Here is a 21,237-nt window from a genome sequence, read left to right on the forward strand (position 1 = left end):
CAGCTCAAGGAACAAGGTGGAAGTTACACTTTCTTCTGAAAAGGGAAAAGAGAGGAAGCACACCGCCTCCATGGAGTCGGTTTTGCTATCAAAAACGAGCTGGTCGACCGCCTCAAAAACTCCCCCTGCGGGGTTAACGAACATCTCATGATTCTCAGATTCATCGTTTCCCAGAAGCAATGCGCCACAGTAATCAGTGTGTACGCCCCAACACTCGATGTGACAGATGAGAGGAGAGGGTTTTTACTCCAACCTCGAAAAATCCCTGTCCCGTGTCCCTGCAGACGACAAACTGAGCCTCCTCAGTGACTTCAAAGCCAGGTCGGCAAGGACACAGCTCTCTGGGGAGACGTGATCGGCAAAGAGGGGGTAGGGAAAACCAGCTCCAGCGATACCCTACTCCTGATAAAATGTCTAGAACATGACCTTGTCATCACCAACATCTTGTTCCGCCAGAGGGACAAGTACAAGGCATCGTGGCAACACCCTCACTCCAAACACTGGCACCTACTCGACTATGTCATCGTCTGAGCCAGAGATCGCAAGGATGTGCGCATCACCCGCGCCATGACAGGAGCTGATGACTGTTGGACGGACCACCGCATAATCCGTTCCATCATTGACATCATCATAGCCCCAAGGCGGCTACGGCAGCGGAAGCAGTGCCGCAAAAAAGTCAATGTCGGAGCACTCAAAGACCTAGCTAAGAGAGCCCTATACAGTCAGCGCCTCACTGCTAACCTGGTGTGCCTTGATGACCCCGAGACGTAGAATTGCCACAGCGCTTGGTCGGCCCTCCAGGCCTCCATAACCAGTGCCTGCGAAGAAACGCTCGGTCACTCATCCAGAAAACACCAGGACTGGTTTGATGAGAATGACCAGGAGATCCAAGAGCTAATAGATCGCAACCGCAGGGCGTTTCTGAGCCTTAAACAACAACCCAACTCAGGAGCAGCAAGGCAGCATTACAGACGGCTTAAGGCAGAGGTCCAGCAAAAAACTCGGGACCTAAAGAACAGATGATGGATGGAGAAAGCACAGGAGATACAGCTGCTGGCCGACAGCTATAATGTGTGAGGATTCTTCACCGCAGTCAAGGCCACCTACGGCCCAAACATCCAAGGCCCCACCCCACTGCTGGCCAAGAACGGGGAAAAACTCATCAAGGACACCGAGGCAATCAGGGCCCGCTGTTAGGAGCACTTCGAAGATCTCCTCAACCGAGACTCTGCCTTTGACTAGAGTGTCCTCGACTCCATCCCGTAGCATGCTACCCGTCACCACCTCAGTAAAACCCCAGCCCTGCACGAGGTAGAAAAAGAACAACAAGGTTACGGGAGCGGATGGAATCCCCACTGAGGCACTGAAGTATGGCGAAGAGGCACTGTTGGTACGAATGCATGACCGCATCTCTCTCATCTGGAGGGAGGAGAGCATGCCGGTAGATCTCAGAGATGCAGTGATAGTGACCATCTTTAAAAAAGGGGACAAGTCCGACTGCGACAACTACAGAGGAATCTCCTTGTTATAAGCCACTGGGAAAGTCATCGCTAGAGTCCTCCTCAACCGTCTTCTCCCTGTGGCTGAGGAGCTCCTCCCCGAGTCACAGTGCGGATTTCGTCCCCTACGGGGCACAACAGACATGATTTTTACAGCGGGACAGTTGCAGGAAAAATGCAGGGAACAGCACCAACCCTTGTACATGGCCTTCTTTGACCTTACAAAGGCTTTTGACACTGTCAACCGCAAGGGTCTATGGAGCGTCCTCCTCCGTTTCGGCTGCCCACAAAGGTTCGTCACTATCCTTCGCCTGCTCCATGACGACATGCAGGCCGTGATCCTTACCAACGGATCCATTACAGACCCAATCCACGTCCAGACTGGGGTCAAGCATAGCTACATCATCCTGCCAAACCTCTTCACTGCCATGCTCCACCTCACATTCAACAAGCTCCCCGTTGGAGTGGAACTAAACGACATAACCAGTGGGAACCTGTTCAACCTTCGTCGTCTGCAGACCAGATCTAAGATCACCCCAACCTCTGTCATCGAGTTACAGTACGCGGACGATGCCTGCGTCTGCGCACATACATAGGCTGAACTCCAAGTCATAGTCAACATATTCACTGAGGCGTACGAAAGCATGGGCCTTACACTAAACATCAGTAAGACCAACCTGTCCCCGCCGCACAGCACTGCCCGCCCCCCAGTCATCAAGATCCACGGCGCGGTCCTGGACAACGTGGACTATTTTCCATACCTCGGAAGCCTCTTATCAACAAGGGCAGACATTAACGACGAGATTCAACACCGCCTCCAGTGCGCCAGTGCAGCCTTCGGCCGCCTGAGGAAAAGTGTGTTCGAAAACCAGGCTCTCAAATCTGCCACGAAGCTTATGGTCTACAGGGCTGTAGTAATACCCTCCTGTATGGCTCGGAGACATGGACCATATACAGGAGACACCTCAAGTCGCTGGAGAAATACCACCAACGATGTCGCCGCAAGATCGTGCAAATCCCCTGGGAGGACAGATGCACCAACGTTTGCGTCCTCGACCAGGCCAACATCCCCAGCATTGAAGCACTGACCACACTCGATCAACTCCGCTGGGCAGGCCACATTGTTCACGAGACTCCCAAAGCAAGCGCTCTACTCGGAACTCCTTCACAGCAAATGAGCCAAAGGTGGGCAGAGGAAACGTTTCAAGGACACCCTCAAAGTCTCCCTGATAAAGGGCAACATCCCCACCAACACCTGGGAGTCCCTGGCCAAAGACCGCCCTAAGTGGAGGAAGTGCATCCGGAGGGCGCTGAGCACCTCAAGTCTCATCGCCGAGAGCATGCAGAAATCGAGAGCATGCAGAAATCAAGCGCAGGCAGCTGAAAGAGCGTGCGGCAAACCTGTCCCACCCACCCTTTCCATCAACGACTAACTGTCCTACCTGTGACAGGGACTGTGGTTCTCGTATTGGACTATTCAGTCACCTAAGAACTCATTTTTAGAGTGGAAGCAAGTCTTCCTCGATTCCGAGGGACTGCCTATGAAGATGATGGAATAGTTAAGTCTAGAAGTAACAAAGTCATGGATGAGTGTTGCAGCAGCAGATGAGCTGAGGCAGAGGCGGAGATGGACGATGTTACAGAGATGGAAATAGGCAGTTATGCCATGGATGTGTGGTGGTAAGCTCATTTCAGGGTCAAATATGACACCAAGTCTGGTTCCCCTCAGACAGATGCGAGGGAGAGGAATGGAGTCGGTAGCTAGGGAACGTAGTTTGTGACGGGGACCTAAGACAATGACTTTGGTCTTCCCAATATTTAATTGGATTAAATTTCTGCTTATCCAGTACTGGATGTCGGACAAGCAGTCTGACAATTGAGACTGTGGCGGGTTTGAGAGAAGTGGTGGTGAGGTAGAGCTGGGTGTACATGTGGAAACTGATGCTGTGTTTTTAGATGATGTTGCCAAGGGGCAGCATGTAGATGAGAAATAGGAGGGGGACAGAGGTAACGATGTGGGAGCGGGAAGAGAAGCCATTGCAGGTGATTTTCTGGCTGCGATTAGATAGACAAGTATGGAACCAGGCGATTGCAGTCCCATCCAGCTGGACAATGGTGGAGAGGCATTGGAGGAGGATGGAGTGGTCAACCATGTCAAAGGCTGCAGACAGGTCGGGAAGGACAAGGAGGGATAGTTTATCTTTTTCACTGTCACAAATGATGTAATTTGTGACTTTGATGAGAACTATTTCAGTACTGTGGCAGGAGCGGAAACCCGGTAGGAGAGATTCAAACATGGAGTTGCAGGAAAGGTGGGCACGGATTTGGGAAGCGACAGCACATTCAAAGACTTTGGAGAGGAAAGGGAGATTGGAGATGGGGTGGTAGTTTGCAAGGACAGAGGGGTCAAGGGTTGGTTTTCTGAGGAAAGGGGTGATGACGGCAGATTTGAAGGAGAGGGTGAGAGTACACGAGAGAACCGTTAACAATGTCAGCTAACATGGAAGCTAGAAAAGGAAAATGGGTGGTCAGCAGTTTAATGGGAATAGGGTCAAGGGAGCAGGAAGTGAGTCTCATGGACAAGATGAGCATGGAGATGTCAAGAGGGGAGATAGGAGAGAAACCTGAGAAAGATACAAGTTCAGGGCTAGGGCAGGGGGGAACCTTAGAGGAAGTTTGGCCTGCTGGGCTAGGGTTAGCAGTAGAGAATAGAAGCCGGGGGTTATCTTTGCATTCTAGAATGATCCTGGAATAGTGAGCAGTTTAGGCAGATGAGAGCAGGACCTGGTGATGCTTTATGTGGTCCAGCCAGATCTGGCAGTGAAAGGCTAAACCAGTTGTCCGCCATATCTGTTCAAGTCTGCATCCCTTGGACTTAAGGGAGCGAAGATAAGGGTTGTGCCAGGGGGAATGGCCAGGATGAGAGAGAGTAATGGTTTTAATAGGGACTAGGACATCAAAGGTGGTGTTAAGGGTTTGAATTGAGATGGAGATTGAAATCACTGAGGTCAAGAAGTCGCTCGGTGCTGAGACGGAGGGAGGAAAGCAGTGACAATATCTCGGTGGTAACATTTTTTATTGTGCTTGGGTGGGAGGTAAAGAATGATCATTTTAAATGAGAGGCGAGAGAGGTGGAACAAGGTGAGATACTCAAAAGAGGAGAAAGTGCCAGAGGAGTAGGGGGACAGACCAAGGTGTGATTTGGTGCTGAGAGCCACATTGCCACCACGGCAGTCTGGGCGGGACAAGCGGTGGAAGATATAGACAGGCGGGGAGGCTTCATTGAAAGGTAAGGTGTCAGCAGCCCTCAGCCAAGTTTCCATCAGGGCCATGATGTCAATGCAATCATCCACGATAAGCTCATGGATGACAAGGGCCTTGTTCGCAAGTGAACAGACATTCTGCAGGGAGATGCGGAGAGCGACGGTGATGGCTGATCCACTGCCAGCGTCCTCAGGGTCAGTGCTGGGAGGGGTGAGTTGGACAGGGAGGGGATTGGCGAGAAAATCAGCGAGAAAGTAGGATGGGACAGTTGGGGTTGCTGCTCGTGAGGAGGCAATGCCGAGTGCCAGAGTGGGCCCTTCAGAGGATGCCAAGAGAGGCACAGAGGCTTATCTAAAATGGAGTCAAGTCTGGGACGGCGGCAGGAAAGCAGGAAGGTCGACGAGTAATAAAGGGTTGGGGTTGGGATTTGGGAGGGCAGAGTATCTAAAGAGGAAAGATGAAAGGAGGCATGACAACAGGAGAGCGTGGTCAGGAAGGGAAAAAAAAAGAGAAAATAAAAAAGGGGAGAAAAAAAGCTGAAATAGAAGTGATCGGCTCAGGTCCGGAGCAGCAGCCAAAATGTGCATGCGAATGGACACAGGGAAAAACTCAAGTTGCATAGGCCTGGTTATGTAGGAATTATTGAGATACATATTTCTTGCAATATAATCTTGCAATAATAAATTATGTACTCCACTTACACTGAAATCTATACAGGATTTTAAGAAAAAAAGAACAGATCCATCCTCTCTACTGCCAGATTGATACTGGACACAGCACCTGGGCCACAAGCCTCACATGCCATATCCCAGCTGCTCTAATTACCCCTCAGCCTTCCTGCTATCAGATCCCTGCCATCCTACTTTAACAATTTCTGGGCCTGTGGTCCACTCCTTGGTCCCTGGATCAGAAATCAACATGATTAAAAGAGCCAGAATGGTTACACCTCCATACATAGCGGTCAATGAAAATAATCATAAAGCTGTCGGATTGTTCTAAAATCCCATTTTGTATACTAATGTCCTTTAGGGAAGAAAACCTGCCATCCTTATCTGATCCAGCCTATATTCAACTCCAGTCTCACATCAATGTGGTTCATTCTCAACTGCCCTTTGAACTTGCCTAACTAACAAGCCATTCAGTTGTGTCAAACTGCTGCATCAGGGCAACTGGGGATGGGCAATAAATGCTGGCCTTGCCAGCAACACAAACATCCCGAGAATAACTTGTTTTAAAAACTCGCAAATTCAGGGAATCATTATTTGAACCCGTCTCTCCCTTCTTGAATAAAGGTGCGACATTGGCTACTCTCCACTCCCATGGCACAATTTGCCTGTTGCTTTGATCTTCTAAGCTCATGAGTCTTAACTAAACTTACAGTAAAAGTAGGGACATACCTGGGAATACTGTACCAAGACATTGCCTCGTGTAAATCTGAAGCAACAATAGGAGCAAACAGAAGGCCACATGCTGCTAAGTAACACTGATCAATGATAAATCTATGCCGATGATGGCAAACTTCACACAGGGGACCGTGCAATATGACAACAGTTCCATTCGCAACTCCCCAGATAATTAAGCAGTCCGTGCAGGTACAGCAAGTAATCAGGAAGGCAAATGGAATGTTGACCTTTATTGCAAGGGGGATAGAGTTTGAAAGCAGAGAAGTCCTGCTACAACTGTACACGGTATTGGTGAGGCCACACCTGGAGTACTGCGCACAGTTTTGGTTTCCATATTTAAGGAAGGATATACTTCCTTTGGAGGCTGTTCAGAGAAGGTTCACTAGGTTGATTCCGGAGATGAGGGGGTTGATCACGGAGGATAGGTTAAGTAGGTTGGGCCTATACACATTGGAGTTCAGAAGAATGAGAGGTGATCTTATCGCAACATATAAAATAATGAGGGGGCTCAACAAGGTGGATGCAGAGAGGATATTTCCACTCATAGGAGAAACTAAAACTAGGGGACATAGTCTCAGAATAAGGAGCCGCCCATTTAAAACTGAGATGAGAAATTTCTACTCTCAGTTTGTAAATCTATGGACTTCTCTGGCCCAGAGAGCTGTGGAGGCTGGTTCATTGTTTCTATGTTAAATATATTCATAGAAAATAGCAGTATTAGGCCATTCGGCCCTTCGAGCCTGCACCGCCATTCAATATGATCGTGGCTGATCCTCTATTCCAACATCATATTCGCGCTTTTTTCCCACACCCTTTGATGCATTTTGTGTCTAGAAATCTATCTATCTTCTTCTTAAATCTATTCAGTGACTTGGCCTTTACAGCCTTCTGTGGTGGAGAATTCCAGATTCACCACCCTCCAAGTGAAAAATGTCCTCCTCATCTCGGTCCTAAATTTCTTACTCCTGTATTCTGAGACTGTGCCCCTTGTTCTCGACTTCCCAGCATCCATTCTGTCCAACCCCGTCAGAATTTTATACGTTTCAATGAAATCCCCTCTTATTCTTCTAAACTCGAGTGAATACAGGCCGAGTCAACCCAATCTCTCCTCATAAGACAGTCCCACCATCCCAGAAGCCAGTCTGATGAACCTTCGCTGCACTCCCTCTGTTGTGTATCTGTAAAGCATGCACTCCCGTATTCCGCCACCAGGGAGTGCATCCCCTGAAGTCCCAAGGGATCCCAGCATCCCTTGGGAGCACTGTATATAAGCCGGCCCCCAAGGCCTGTTCCTCACTCTGGAGTGTCTTAATAAAGACTGAGATCACTCTTACTTTAACCTCCCTGCGTGCAGTCTCTGTTAGGAACACAATAACTGGCAACGAGTATACAAATCCAACGTAAAGATGCAGCAAACTGTGGACATCCTGGAGAAGTTCTCGGAGGGTGAGGACTGGGAAGCCTATGTCGAACGGCTAGACCAGTACTTTGTAGCCAAAGAGTTGGACGGAGAAGGAAGCGCTGCAAAAATGAGAGCGGTCCTCCTCATGGTCTGCAGGGCACCGACCTACAGCCTCATGAAGAATCTACTGGCTCCGGTGAAACCCACAGATAAGTCGTATGAGGAGCTGTGTACACTGGTTCGGGAGCATCTTAACCCGAGGGAGAGCGTGCTGATGGTGAGTTATCGGTTCTACACGTGCCAGCGAACTGAAAGTCAGGAAGTGACGAGCTACATCGCCGAGCTAAGGCGACTTGCAGGACAATGTGAGTTTGATGGCTACCTGGAGCAAATGCTCAGAGACTTTTTTGTACTGGGCATTGGCCACGAGACCATCCTACGAAAACTTTTGACTGTAGAGACACCGACCCTCAGCAAGGCCATTGCAATAGAACAGGGGTTTATGTCCACCAGTGATAACACCAAACAAATCTCTCTGCACACAAGTGCTAGCAATGTTCATAAATTAACCGGAACTGTGTTTGCGAGCAGAAATGTACAGGGCAGAAACCATGAGTCTCAGATGACTCAGAGTCCACAACAAAGGATGAATGCAAGGCAATTCACACCTTGTTGGCGTTGTGGAGGCTTCCATTCAGCCTATTCATGTCGCTTCAAAGGGTATGTTTGCAAGAGCTGTGGAACAATGGGGCACGTCCAACGAGCTTGCAGACAAGCTGCAAGCTCTGCAAAACCTGTTAACCACCACGTGGCAGAGGAAGATCGGTCCATGGTGGATCAAAGCAATTTCAAGCCTGAGAGGAGGCAGATGCTGAAGAACATATTTGAGACAAAATGTCCACCTATAATGTTAAATGTAAAATTGAATGGCTTACCCGTAGCCATGGAACTGGACACTGGCACTAGCCAATCCATCATGAGTAAAAAGATATTTGAGAGACTGTGGTGCAACAAGGCACTCAGACCAGCCCTGAGCCCCATCCACACGAAACTGAGAACGTACCGGGCGATGGCCCCACACTGCTTGGAAGGAGCTGGCTGGGCAAAATCCGCTGGAACTGGGATGACATCCGAGCGCTAACACATGTCGATGAGGCCTCAGGTACCCAGGTTCTTAAATTTCCTTCCCTTTTTGAGCCAGGCATTGGAAACTTTTCCGGGGCGAAGGTGCGGATCCACTTGTTCCCAGAGGCACGACCCATTCACCACAAGGCACGAGCGGTACCTCACATGATGAGGGAGAGTGTGGAAATTGAGCTGGACAGGCTGCAACGCGAGGGCATCATCTCCCCAGTGGAATTCAGCGAGTGGGCCAGCCCGATTGTTCCAGTACTCAAAAGTGATGGCATGGTCAGGATTTGCGGCGATTATAAAGTAACCATTAATCGTTTCTCGCTACAGGACCAATACCCGCTACCTAAGGCAGACGACCTATTTGCGACGCTGGCAGGAGGCAAGACATTCACCAAGCTCGACCTGACTTCGGCCTACATGACGCAGGAGCTGGAGTAGTCTTCGAAGGGCCTCACCTATATCAACACGCACAAGGGACTGTTCATCGACAACAGATGCCCGTTTGGAATTCGGTCGGCCGCAGCGATCTTCCAGAGAAACATGGAGAGCCTACTCAAGTCGGTACCACACACAGCATAGGCGATAGATTGCATAATTACTATGGCTACAAAAGCAGGTCAGAGGCTGGGTATTCTACAGGGAGTGTCTCACCTCCTGACTCCCCAAAGCCTTTTCACCATCTACAAAGCACGGGTCTGGTAGAATATGCTCCACTTGCCTAGATGAGTGCAGCTCCAACAATACTCAAGAAGCTCGACACCATCCAGGACAAAGCAGCCGCTTGATCGGCACCCCATCCATCACCTTAAACAGTTACTCCCTCCACCACCGGCTCACCATGGCTGCAGTGTGTACCATCTACAAGATGCACAGCAGCAACTCACCAATGCTTCATCAACAGTGTCGCCTGTGCAAATGATGCATTAATTGACGACCAACTGGCATACAGGAGGCGGAAAGTGGAATTTAACATAATAATGGAAGAATGACAGATCAGAATCCAAACTGTACTGAGCTCTAACATTGTGTTAGGTGTCTCCATGGATAAATTCTCATTCATTTTTATAGGTAAACCCTTTTGTGTTAAGAACTGGGAGTGAGATATCCACAGTGTATGACTGCTGAAATACGGCGCAAGTTTCCCTGAAAAAAGCCTGTATAAATATTTGTAGACTATGCACAGTATGTGTGAAGTAATATGCTTTTGGATACCGAAGATATTTAGAAACATAGAAATTTGCAGAACAGAAGGAGGCCATTTCGGCCCATTGTGTCCGCGCCCTTGGTCAGCAGCCCTGAAGGTTACATATAAACCTATGAACAAAGGCGGAAAGGTAAAGAGCACCCAGCCCAACCTGTCTGCCCCACACAACTGCGACACCCCCTACATTGAAACATTCTACACTCCACCCCAACCGGAGCCATGTGATCTCCTGGGAGAGGCAAAAACCAGATAAAAATCCAAGCCAATTTGGGGGAAAAAATCTGGGAAAATTTCTCTCCGACCCATCCAGGAGATCGAAACTAGTCCAGATCACCACCCTGGCCGTATTCAAATCCCTGAAGTACTTACCATCATATCTGCACCTGTCAACAAGAGGTTATCCAGTCTAATCCCAGTTACCAGCTCTAGGTCCGTAACAAGTGCCCATCCAACCATCTCTTAAATGTGGTGAGGGTTTCTGCATCCACCACTCTTCCAGGCAGTGAGTTCCAGATCCCCACAACCCTGTGTAAAGAAGCCCCCCCACCCCTCAAATCCCCTCTAAACCTTCCACCAATCACCTTAAAACTATGCCCCCTCATAATAGACCCCTCCACCAATGGAAATAGGCCCTAGCTATCCACTATATCCAGGCCCCTCAATCAAGTCTCTCAACCTCCTCTGTTCCAATGAGAACAAACCTACCTATCTAATCTGTCCTCATAAATAAGATTCTCCATTCCAGGCAGCATCCTAGTAAATCTCCTCTGCACCCTCTCTAGTGCAATCACTTCCTTCCTATAATACGGCGACCAGAACTGCACACAGTCCTCCAGCTGTGGGCTAACCAAAGTATTATACAATTTATGCATCCTGCTCTTATATTCTATGCCTCGGCCAATGAAGGCAGCATTACATATGCCTTCTTAACCACCTGGCCTGCTATTTTCAGGGATCTGTGGTCAAGCACTCCAAGGTCCCTTTGTTCATCTACACGATTAAGTGGCCTTACGCCGAATGTGTATACCCTTCCTTATTAGCCCTCCCAAAGTGCATTACCTCACACTTCTCTGAATTAAATTCCATTTGCCACTGCTCTGCCCACCTGACCAGTAGATTGATATCCTCCTGCAGCCCATGACTTTCTTCTTCATTATCATTATCAACCACACAGCCAATTTTAGTGTTGTCTGCAAACTTCTTAATCATACTCCCTGTATTCAAATCTAAATCATTGATATGTACCACAAAAGCAAGGGACCCAGTACTGAGTCCTGCAGAATCCCACTGGAAACATCCTTTCAGTCACAAAAACATCCATCAACCATTATCCTTTGCTTTCTACCTCCAAGAAAATTTTGGATCCAACTTGACGCTTTTCCCTGGATCCCATGGGCTTTAACCTTCATGACCAGTCTACCATGTGGGACCTTATCAAAAACTTTGTTAAAGTCCATATATACTACATCGTATGCACTACCCTCATCGACCCTCTTAATTACCTCCTCAAAAAATTCAATCAGGTTAGTCAAATACGACCTTCCCTTAACAAATCCGTGCTGACTGTCCCTAATTAATCCCTGCCTCTCCAAATGTAGGTTTATCCTGTCTTTCAGGATTTTTTCCAAAGTTTGACAGGTATTTTTAGATATTAGGATAGTTTAGAATAGATCTGTATCTAAAATAAATGGTTATTTGTGGCTATGGCTTTTTAAACTTTTTAAGTGGTCACAGATTGCAATATTAATCTACTTCTTCAGGACATGTTACAAGAAACCCACAATTCAGCACAAGAAGTACACAATAAATTGATGCATATTTATGCAGAGCATATTTATTGCTGGACAACAATAAAGTAAACTACCTAAACTGGGAGTGGAGAACAGAGTTTAGTTGCTACATGTCACAATGTAATGATCAAAAGAAAATTTGGTTTGAAGCACTGGTTCTTAGAGAACTACAGGTTGAGTGTCTGAAATCCGTAGTACCGGAATTCAGAATGTTCCGAAATCCGGACACCGGGCCAATCTGTGGCGGGGTCATCCGGAAACCAGAAAATGTCCCGAAATCCGGACTCCCCCGCCTCAACCGACCCTTGCACTGGCATCAGCCCGACCGACCCCGCCCCGGCCGACCTCCCTTCCCCTTACCTCACCCCGAACGACCCACCCCACCCCCCCCTCCACTTACCTTGCCCCGACTGACACCCCCTCTCCTCGCCGGTCCCCTCGCCTGCCTGACCCGACACCCCCCCCCCCCCTTACCTCGGTCCGACTGACCTCGCCCCACCCGACCACTCTCCCCGACACCCACCCCCCCCCCCCCCCCCCCGCATCTACCTCGGCCCAGGCAAAGACGTTCCGAAATCCAGTAATACCCAGAATCCAGAACATCCTCGGTCCAGAGGTTTCCGGATGTCACACCTGTATTGCCGACATTAATTTGCAAAATGTCTCCAATTTGGCTGGTTATTGTCATGTATGTAACCTCTATGTAACACCATTGCAATACTGTATATACTTAAGCAATGCACACCTTGACCACAGGGGGTGAACTTGTGGGAGACACTCCTTACCTGGTCATCCAGGTATATAAAGGGAGGTCCCACGCAGGGTCATCACTTCTTGGTCCTGTGAATAAAGGTTCAGGTCATAGAGTGACCTTGTCCATAGAATGTGCCTCGTGTGGGTTTTGTGCCATTGAGACTAAGGACTTTACATTGGCGACAAGAAACGGGAATCAACGACCCACGAGAATGGCCACCGGTAGCACAGAGGAACGGTACTGTGTTGGTGAGGACTGGGACGATTTCATTGAGAGGCTCCAGCAGAGCTTTGTCATGAAAGAATGGCTGGGTGATGCAGCGGCCGACAAGCGAAGGGCACATCTGCTGACTCGCTGCGGACCTAAGACTTATGCGCTCGTGAAGGATCTACTAGCACCCGAAAAGCCGGCGGACAAAACCTTTGAAGAGCTCAGCAAACTAATCGGTGAGCACCTCAAACCGGCGAGCAGCATACACATGGCCCGACACAGATTCTATACCCACCGACGTCGTGAGGGACAGAGCATACCGGACTTCGTTGCGGACTTCCGGCGTTTGGCCAGCCTCTAAGTTCACAGACGCCTGCAGGGGGGAGACGTTAAGGGATTTCTTTATTGAGGGCATCGGTCATGCGGGGATTTTCCAAAAGTTAATTGAGACCAAGGACTTGACTTTGGAAGCGGCGGCGTTGATGGCTCAGACTTTCATGGCGGGGGAGGAGGAAACCAAAATAATATACGCGCGCAATTTTTCCAACGTGGCAAGGGATCAGGGAGTCAATATCATAAATGCGACTCAGAGCCCCGCAGGCAGGCAAGGGCAGTTCAACGCACCCCAGGCAGCAATCGGCCCCAGAGCAGGTTTTCAACAGAGACAATGGCAGGCTGAACGGACATTTACGCCATCACAGTGGACAATGCGGTCTGGGATGGGGCCATTGACACCCACTAACAGGGTACTCAAGGGCAGTTAAAGGGACAATCAGTGAGGAATGCTGGGTCATAGCTCCTTTGTTCACAACAATGGGAATCTCGCTCATGCTGGAGGTGTGGGGGCAAACATTCTGCCAGGAATTGCAGGTTTCAACAATTCGTCTGCAGAAATTGCAACCTCAGTGGCCATTTAGCTCGAATGTGCAGGAAGCCTGTAACCAGGCTAATTTACGAGACGGATGGACCAGGGGAGGGGTCTGTGATGCAGGATGACTCTTGGGGCAAATCAGTGGACGCTGAAGTTCAGCGGTTTCATGTGGCAAACATTCACAGCTCATATACCAAAACGCCACCAATGATGAAGGTTTTATTAAACGGCACCCCTGTACGCATGGAGCTGGACACAAGGGCCAGTCAGTCACTCATGAGCATTCAACAATTCGAAAAGCTATGGCCACACAAAGCCAGTAGACCCAAACTAGAACGGATTGAGACACAGCTACGGACGTATACCAAAGAAATCATTCCAGTACTAGGCAGTGCAATGTTGGCGGTCACACACAATGGATCAGTGAACCGGCTGCCACTCTGGATTGTCCCGGGCAATTGTCCCGCACCATTAGGAAGGAACTGGTTAGCTGAGATGAACTGGAAATGCGGGGGATGGGGGGGGGATGTGCACGCAATGTCATCTGTGGAGCGAAGTTCGTGCTCACAAGTCCTACAACAATTTGAGTCATTATTCCAACCTGGCGTCGGGACGTTCAAAGGTACCAAAGTAGTGATACGCATCACCCCGGATGCCAGACCAGTGCACCACAAAGCCAGAGCAGTGCCGTATGTGATGCGGGAGAAAATTGAGAGCGAATTGGACCATTTGCTGAGAGAGGGCATCATCTCGCCCGTTGAATTCAGCGACTGGGCGAGCCCCATCGTTCCTGTCATGTATCTTACATTATTATATATAACTGTATCCTAACATGCTATACATGACTGTAATAAGATATGACCTGTAACTACCAGCATACCTTACCACCAGGGGTGCACTTGCAAGAGACAGGTATATAAGGACAGGTCTCAGGCAAGTGCAGCATTCCAGAAGTGTGAAATAAAGGTGCAGATCCCGAGTGACCTTGACTTCACGACATGCCTCGTGTGAATCTGTACTGAGGGGACAGGACTTGACAGTGGCGACGAGTTACAGGATTACAGAATCCACAGAATGGCGAAAAACGGATCAGATGAAAAGTACAATGTGGGAAACAATTGGGAGGACTTTATAGAAAGGCTCCAGCAAAGCTTTGTAACCAAAGACTGGTTAGACGACGATAAAGCAGACAAGAGAAGAGCCCATCTCTTGGCCAGCTGTGGCTCGAAAACATACGCTTTAATGAAGGATCTGTTGGCACCAGAGAAACCAGCAAGCAAGTCATTTGAAGAATTGAGCACACAAGGTAAGAGACCACCTGAAGCCAGCGAGCAGCCTACACATGGCCAGACACAGGTTCTACAACTACAGATGCTGTGTGGGCCAGAGCATACCCGACTTCGTGGCGGAACTTCGGAGGTTGGCTAATTTATGTGAGTTCTCCGATGAACTTAGGAGAGAAATGCTGAGAGACTTTTTCATTGAAGGAATAGGCCACGCAGGCATATTCCGAAAGCTCATAGAGACCAAGAACCTGACCTTAGAGGCAGCAGCACTGGTTGCACAGACATTCTTGGTAGGGGAAGAAGAAACGAGGTTGACTTATAATGCAGGTACGACAACTAACGAAATATCGGAACAAGAAGTTCACAGCACTAAACAAGCTGCTGCCCCCACACACAGACAAAACCGGGAGAACAGACTCTCAACAGCAGGCAGAAGCCATCAAGGGCCACAGGAACGGCTGTTCACACCTCATCAACCCGAGAGAAGCTCAAGAGAGATCAGTCAGACGCAGCCCATTCTTTGGGAACTCTTTGAACAATGGAACAGGTCTGTGCTGGAGGTGTGGGGGTGGGCACTCGTCAAGGGGATGTCGATTTCAGCAGGCTATTTGCAGAAATTGTGAATATACAGGGCATTTGGCCCGCATGTGCAAAAAAAACGGCAGCTCGGCTGGTACACAAATCGGATGGGTCGGAAAGCGGACCAGAAGATGGTGGGGACAGTACCCAGGACACCAATGTACAACGGGTCAACACGATCAATGGCCGCTGCTCCTACAACAGGACGCCTCCTATAATGATGAGGGTCCTACTCAACGGGATATCTGTCAACATGGAGCTGGATACGGGAGCGAGTCAATCTCTCATGGGCGCTCAACAATTTGAACTGTGGCCGCATAAAAGAGACAGACCAAAACTCACGAGTCGACACCAAACTAAGGACCTATACCAAAGAAATCATACCAGTCCTCGGCAGCACCATGCTCTCTGTCACACACAAAGGAACAGTGAACTGACTTCCCCTGTGGGATTGTCCCCGGAGACCCCCCAGCACTGCTGGGGAGAAGCTGGCTGGCAAAACTAAACTGGAAATGGGATGATGTCCATGCCATGTCATTAGAGGAACGGACCTCCTGGTCAACAGTTATAAAGCGATTTGAACATCTCTTTCAGCCAGGTGTGGGCACTTTCAAAGGGGCCAAAGTCAAAATCTATATCACACAGGATGCTAGACTGGTCCATCACAAGGCCAGAGCTGTACCCCGTGTTGAGGGAAAAGATTGAACACGAACTAGACAGACTTCTGCGGGAAGGCATTATATCACCTGTGGAATTTAGCGACTAGGCAAGTCCCATCGTCCCAGTCATGAAGCCTGATGGATCCGTACGAATCTGTGGGGACTACAAATCTACCATAAACAGAGTCTCCCGACAGGACCAGTACCCGCTGCCCAGAGCGGAGGACTTATTTGCCACATTGGCTGGAGGTAAACTTTTCTCAAAATTAGACCTCACATCTGCGTAAATGACGCAAGAATTGACCGAGGAATCCAAGCTACTCACCACCATCAACACACATCGAGGCCTTTTCATGTACAATCGATGCCCATTCGGCATCAGGTCGGCCGTTGCCATATTCTAGCGCAACATGGAGAGTCTGCTCAAGTCCATCCCGGGGACGGTTGTATTTCAAGACGACATACTTATCATGGGCAGGGACACAGACTCCCATCTCCGTAATTTGGAGGAAGTACTAAAGCGGTTGGACCGGGTAGGCCGACGAGTCAAGAAATCCAAGTGCCTGTTTCTCGCACCAGAGGTTGAATTTTTGGGCAGAAGGATTGCCGCTGATGGAATCCGCCCAACAGAGTCCAAAACAGAAGCAATTCGCCTGGCACCCAGGCCCCGGAATGTCTCAGAACTGCGCGCCTTTCTTGGGCTACTCAATTACTTTGGGAACTTTATGCAGAACTTAAGCACGCTGCTGGAGCCTCTCCACGTGCTACTCAGGAAGGGGTGCGATTGGTTTTGGAGGGACGCCTAGGAATGCGCCTTCAATAAGGCACGCAATCTTGTGTGTTCCAACAGTGTTTTGACTTTTTGACCCAGGTAAAAAGCTCGTTCTCACATGCGATGCGTCAGCGTATGGGGTCAGGTGCGTTTTGCAACATGTCAATAGTGCGGGCAAATTACAACCCATAGCTTATGCCTCCAGGTCACTTTCGCGGGCGGAGCGCGGGTACGAAATGGTAGAGAAGGAGGTGCTGGCATGCGTGTACGGTGTCAAAAAGATGCACCAATACCTTTTCGGGGCCAAGTTCGCGTTAGAAACCAACCTCACGTCCCTCCTATCCAAGAGCAAGGCAATAAACGCCAACTCCTCGGCGCGAATTCAACGGTGGGCACTCATACTGGCGTCCTTCGACTATACCATAAGGCACAGACCAGGCACAGACAACTGTGCCGACGCGCTCAGCAGGCTACCCCTGGCGACCACGGAAGGGTCTGACAAACAGGACTGTGAGATAGTCATGGCAATCAATGCCTTTGAGTCCACAGGTTCGCCCATGACGGCTCGCCAAATCAGAGCCTGGACAGCCAGCGACCCCACGTTATCCTTAGTAAAAAGATGTGTCCTAACCGCTGACTGGGCAGAGGCTCGCGATGCCTGCCCCGAGGAATTAAAACCCTTTCACAGGCGCATGCATGAGCTATCACTTCAAGCAGACTGCCTGATGAGGGGCAGCAGAGTAGTCATGCCTCTGCGAGGCAGAGAGGCATTTGTCCGGGAGCTCCACCGCGAGCACCCGGGGATCGTTCTCATGAAGGCCACAGCCAGATCCCACGTCTGGTGGCCTGGTATTGACACGGACTTGGAGCCCTGCGTCCGAAAGTGCACCATTTGTGCCCAACTCAGCAATGCCCCCATGGAATCTGCACAGAGCCCCTGACCCTGGCCGACCAAACCGTGGTCGCGGGTGCGCTTAGACTATGCGGGCCCCGTCATGGGCAAAATGTTCCTCGTAGTTGTAGATGCATTTTCAAAGTGGATCGAATGCACCATTTTAAGCTCGAGCACAACCTCCACCACTGTGGAGAGCCTCGCAAACCATGTTTGCAACGCACGGAATCCCTGACATATTGGTCAGTGACAATGATCCGTGCTTCACCAGCGCAGAATTCCAAGACTTTATAATTGACCACAGCATAAATCACGTCAAGACGGCACCGTTCAAGCCGGCCTCCAACGGCCAGGCAGAGAGAGCAGTGCAAATCATTAAACAAGGCATGCTTAAAATCCAAGGTCCCACGCTGCAGGGTCGCCTGTCGTGACTGCTGCTGGCATACAGATCTCGTCCGCACTCACTGACTGGGATCCCCCCGCGCAACTGTTGATGAAAAGGACTTTAAAAACAAGGCTCTCATTAATCCTCCCAGACATGCACAAAATCGTTGAGGCAAAGCGCCGTAAGCTGACTGAGTACCATGACAGAAATTCAAGGGGGGAGATGGAATGAGATAGGGGACAAAGTGTTGTACTAAACTATGGCAGGGGTCCCAAATGGCTTGCAGGGACAGTAACGGGTAAGGAAGGAAACAGGCTACTGGTAGTACAAATGGACAATGGCAAAACCTGCCGGAGGCATGTAGACCAAGTCAAAAGCAGATTTACCAACAGCACTGCGGTACAATGTGGAACTCGCACCACACCTGGTGGACAGACAGAGGGAACAACTTGAGGAAAGGGCAATCCCAACAGACAGCCTAGGCGAGATACCAGCAACCACACCCAAAGAAAAACAAACACCAAGGCAAACAACTGAACCACAACTCAGACGCTCCACGCGAGAGCGTAGACCATCTGAGAGACTGAACCTATAAAGACAATAAGACCTTGGGGGAGGGTGATGTCACGTATCTTACATTATTATATATAACTGTATGCTTTTCATGACTGTAATAAGATATGACCTGTAACCACCAGCAGACCTTACCACCAGGGATGCACTTGCAAGAGACAGGTATACAAGGACAGGTCTTGGGCAAGTGCAGCATTCCAGAGCTGTGAAATAAAGGTGCAGGTCCAGAGTGACCTTGACTTCACTACATGCCTCGTGTGAATCTGTACTGAGGGGACAGGACTTTACAGTTCCCGTCCTAAAAGCAGATGGTTCGGTCAGGATCTGTGGCGACTACAAGGCCACTATCAATCGGGTGTCCCTACAAGACCAATACTCGCTCCCGAGAGCGGAGGATCTTTGCCACGCTGGCAAGCAGCAAGCTGTTTACCAAGTTGGATCTCACTTCAGCCTACATGACCCAAGAACTGGCCGACGAATCTAAACTACTGACCACCATCACTACGTACAAAGGACTGTTCATTTACAACAGATGCCCGTTTGGCATTCGATCAGCAGCCGTGATTTTCCAAAGAAACATGGAAAGCCTGCTTAAATCCATTCCTGGAACAATCGTATTTCAGGACGACATCCTCATCATGGGTCGTGACACCGAGGAACATCTCCACAACCTGGAGGAGGGGCTACGCCGACTGGACCGGGTAGGCCTGCGACTCAAGAAGTCTAAATGTGTGTTTTTGGCTCCTAAGGTTGAGTTCCTGGGCAGGAGGGTTGCTGCAGATGGGATTCGGCCCACCGAATCCAAAACAGAGGCAATTTGACGAACGCCCAGGCCCGGCAACACATCGGAGTTGCGTTCATTTCTGGGACCCTTGAACTATTTCGTTAACTTTCTGCCGAACTTAAGCACTTTGTTGGAGCCATTTCACGTGCTCCTGCGTAAGGATTGTGATTGGTTTTGGGGGGACTGTCAAGAACGGGCTTTCAATCGGGCACGGAACCTACTTTGTTCAAATAAGTTATTGACCCTATACAACCCCTGTAAGAAATTGGTTCTGACATGTGATGCATCGTCCTATGGGGTCGGGTGCATGTTGCAGCTGAGGGCCAACTACAACCTGTGGCTTATGCTTCCAGGTCGCTCTCAAGCAGAACGGGGATATGGGATGGTTGAGAAGGAGGCACTCGCGTGTGTCTATGGTGTAAACAAAATGCATCAGTACCTTTTTGGCAGGAGGTTCAAATTAGAAACGGATCACAAGCCGTTAACATCCCTGTTGTCAGACAGCAAGGCCGTCAATGCCAACGCGTCAGCCCACATACAGCGATGGGCTCTCTCACTGGCTGCTTATGACTACTCCATCCGGCACCGGCCAGGCACCGAAAATTGCGCCGACGAGCTCAGCAGACTTCCACTGGCCACCACCGAGGGGGCAGCGGAACAAAGCGCTGAGATGGTCATGGCCTTTGATGCCTTTGACAGCGCAGGTTCCCCCATCACAGCCCGCCAGATCAAAATCTGGACAGAGATCCCCTCCTATCTCTGATTAAGAAATGTGTCCTGACTGGGGATTGGGCGCCTGCACACGGAGCATGCCCTGAAGAGGTCAGACTGTTTCACAGGCGGATGGATGAGCTCTCCATCCAAGCTGACTGCCTACTATGGAGCAGCCGGATAGTCATGCCCCAGAGGGGCAGTGAGGCATTCATCAGGGAACTCCACAGTGAGCATCCTTGCATCGTTCTAATGAAGGCCATTGCCCGGTCACATGTTTGGTGGCCGGGAATTGATTCAGACTTGGAACACTGTGTTCGCAGGCGCACGATGTGTGCCCAGCTGGGTAATGCCCCCAGGGAGGCCCCGCTCAGCCCGTGGCCCTGGCCCACCAGGCCATGGTCACGTATTCATGTAGACTACGCAGGCCTGTTCATGGGAAAAATGTTTCTCATTGTGGTAGATGCGTACTCGAAATGGATCGAGTGCATCATTTTGAATTCGTGCACGACATCCACTACTGTGGAGCGTCTACGTACAGTCTTTGCAACCCACGGCTTGCCGGACATCCTTGTTAGCGATAATGGTCCATGTTTCACAAGCTACGAGTTCCGGAAGTTCATGTTGGGCAATGGCATCAACCATGTCAGGACAGCACGGTTCAAGCCAGCCTCCAAGGGCCAGGCGGAACGTGCGGTCCAAATCATTAAACAAGACATGCTCAGGATTCAAGGACCGTCCCTTCAATGCCGCCTATCGCGCCTCCAGCTGGCCAATAGGTCCTGACCGCACTCGCTCACTGGGGTCCCGCCCGCTGAGCTACTTATGAAACGAACACTCAAAACTCGTTGTCCCTCATTCACCTAGTCCTGACCGACATAGTTGAGGGCAAGCGCCAGTCCCAAAACGAGTACCATGACCGAAACTCAAGGGGGAGATGTATAGAAATAAATGACCCCGTATTTGTCCTCAATCACGCCGTGGGGCCCAAATGGCTTGAGGGTACTGTAATAGACAAAGAGGGGAACAGGGTCACCGTGGTTAAACTTAACAATGGGTCGCTAT

General features: G+C 49.8%; 1 protein-coding gene across 8 annotated transcripts in view; it reads right to left on the minus strand.

Annotated features, from left to right (window-relative positions):
* klc1a (kinesin light chain 1a) overlaps positions 1-21,237 on the minus strand; it is a 185,082-nt gene that overhangs the window by 131,971 nt on the left and 31,874 nt on the right. For 2 of the 8 annotated variants that reach the window (XM_070879307.1, XM_070879311.1), the window contains exon 1: positions 12,482-12,521. The exons of 2 other annotated variants lie outside the window; for them this stretch is intronic. In XM_070879307.1, coding sequence (XP_070735408.1) covers positions 12,482-12,489 — 8 coding nt within the window. In that variant the 5' untranslated portion in view covers positions 12,490-12,521. Of the gene's footprint in view, positions 1-12,481; positions 12,522-21,237 lie in introns of those variants that run through there. 4 more of the 8 variants (XM_070879314.1, XM_070879313.1, XM_070879312.1 and 1 more) reach the window with 3 other exon arrangements.

This window comes from Pristiophorus japonicus, chromosome 4, assembly GCF_044704955.1.
Source record: "Pristiophorus japonicus isolate sPriJap1 chromosome 4, sPriJap1.hap1, whole genome shotgun sequence".
NCBI lineage: Eukaryota > Metazoa > Chordata > Chondrichthyes > Pristiophoridae > Pristiophorus > Pristiophorus japonicus.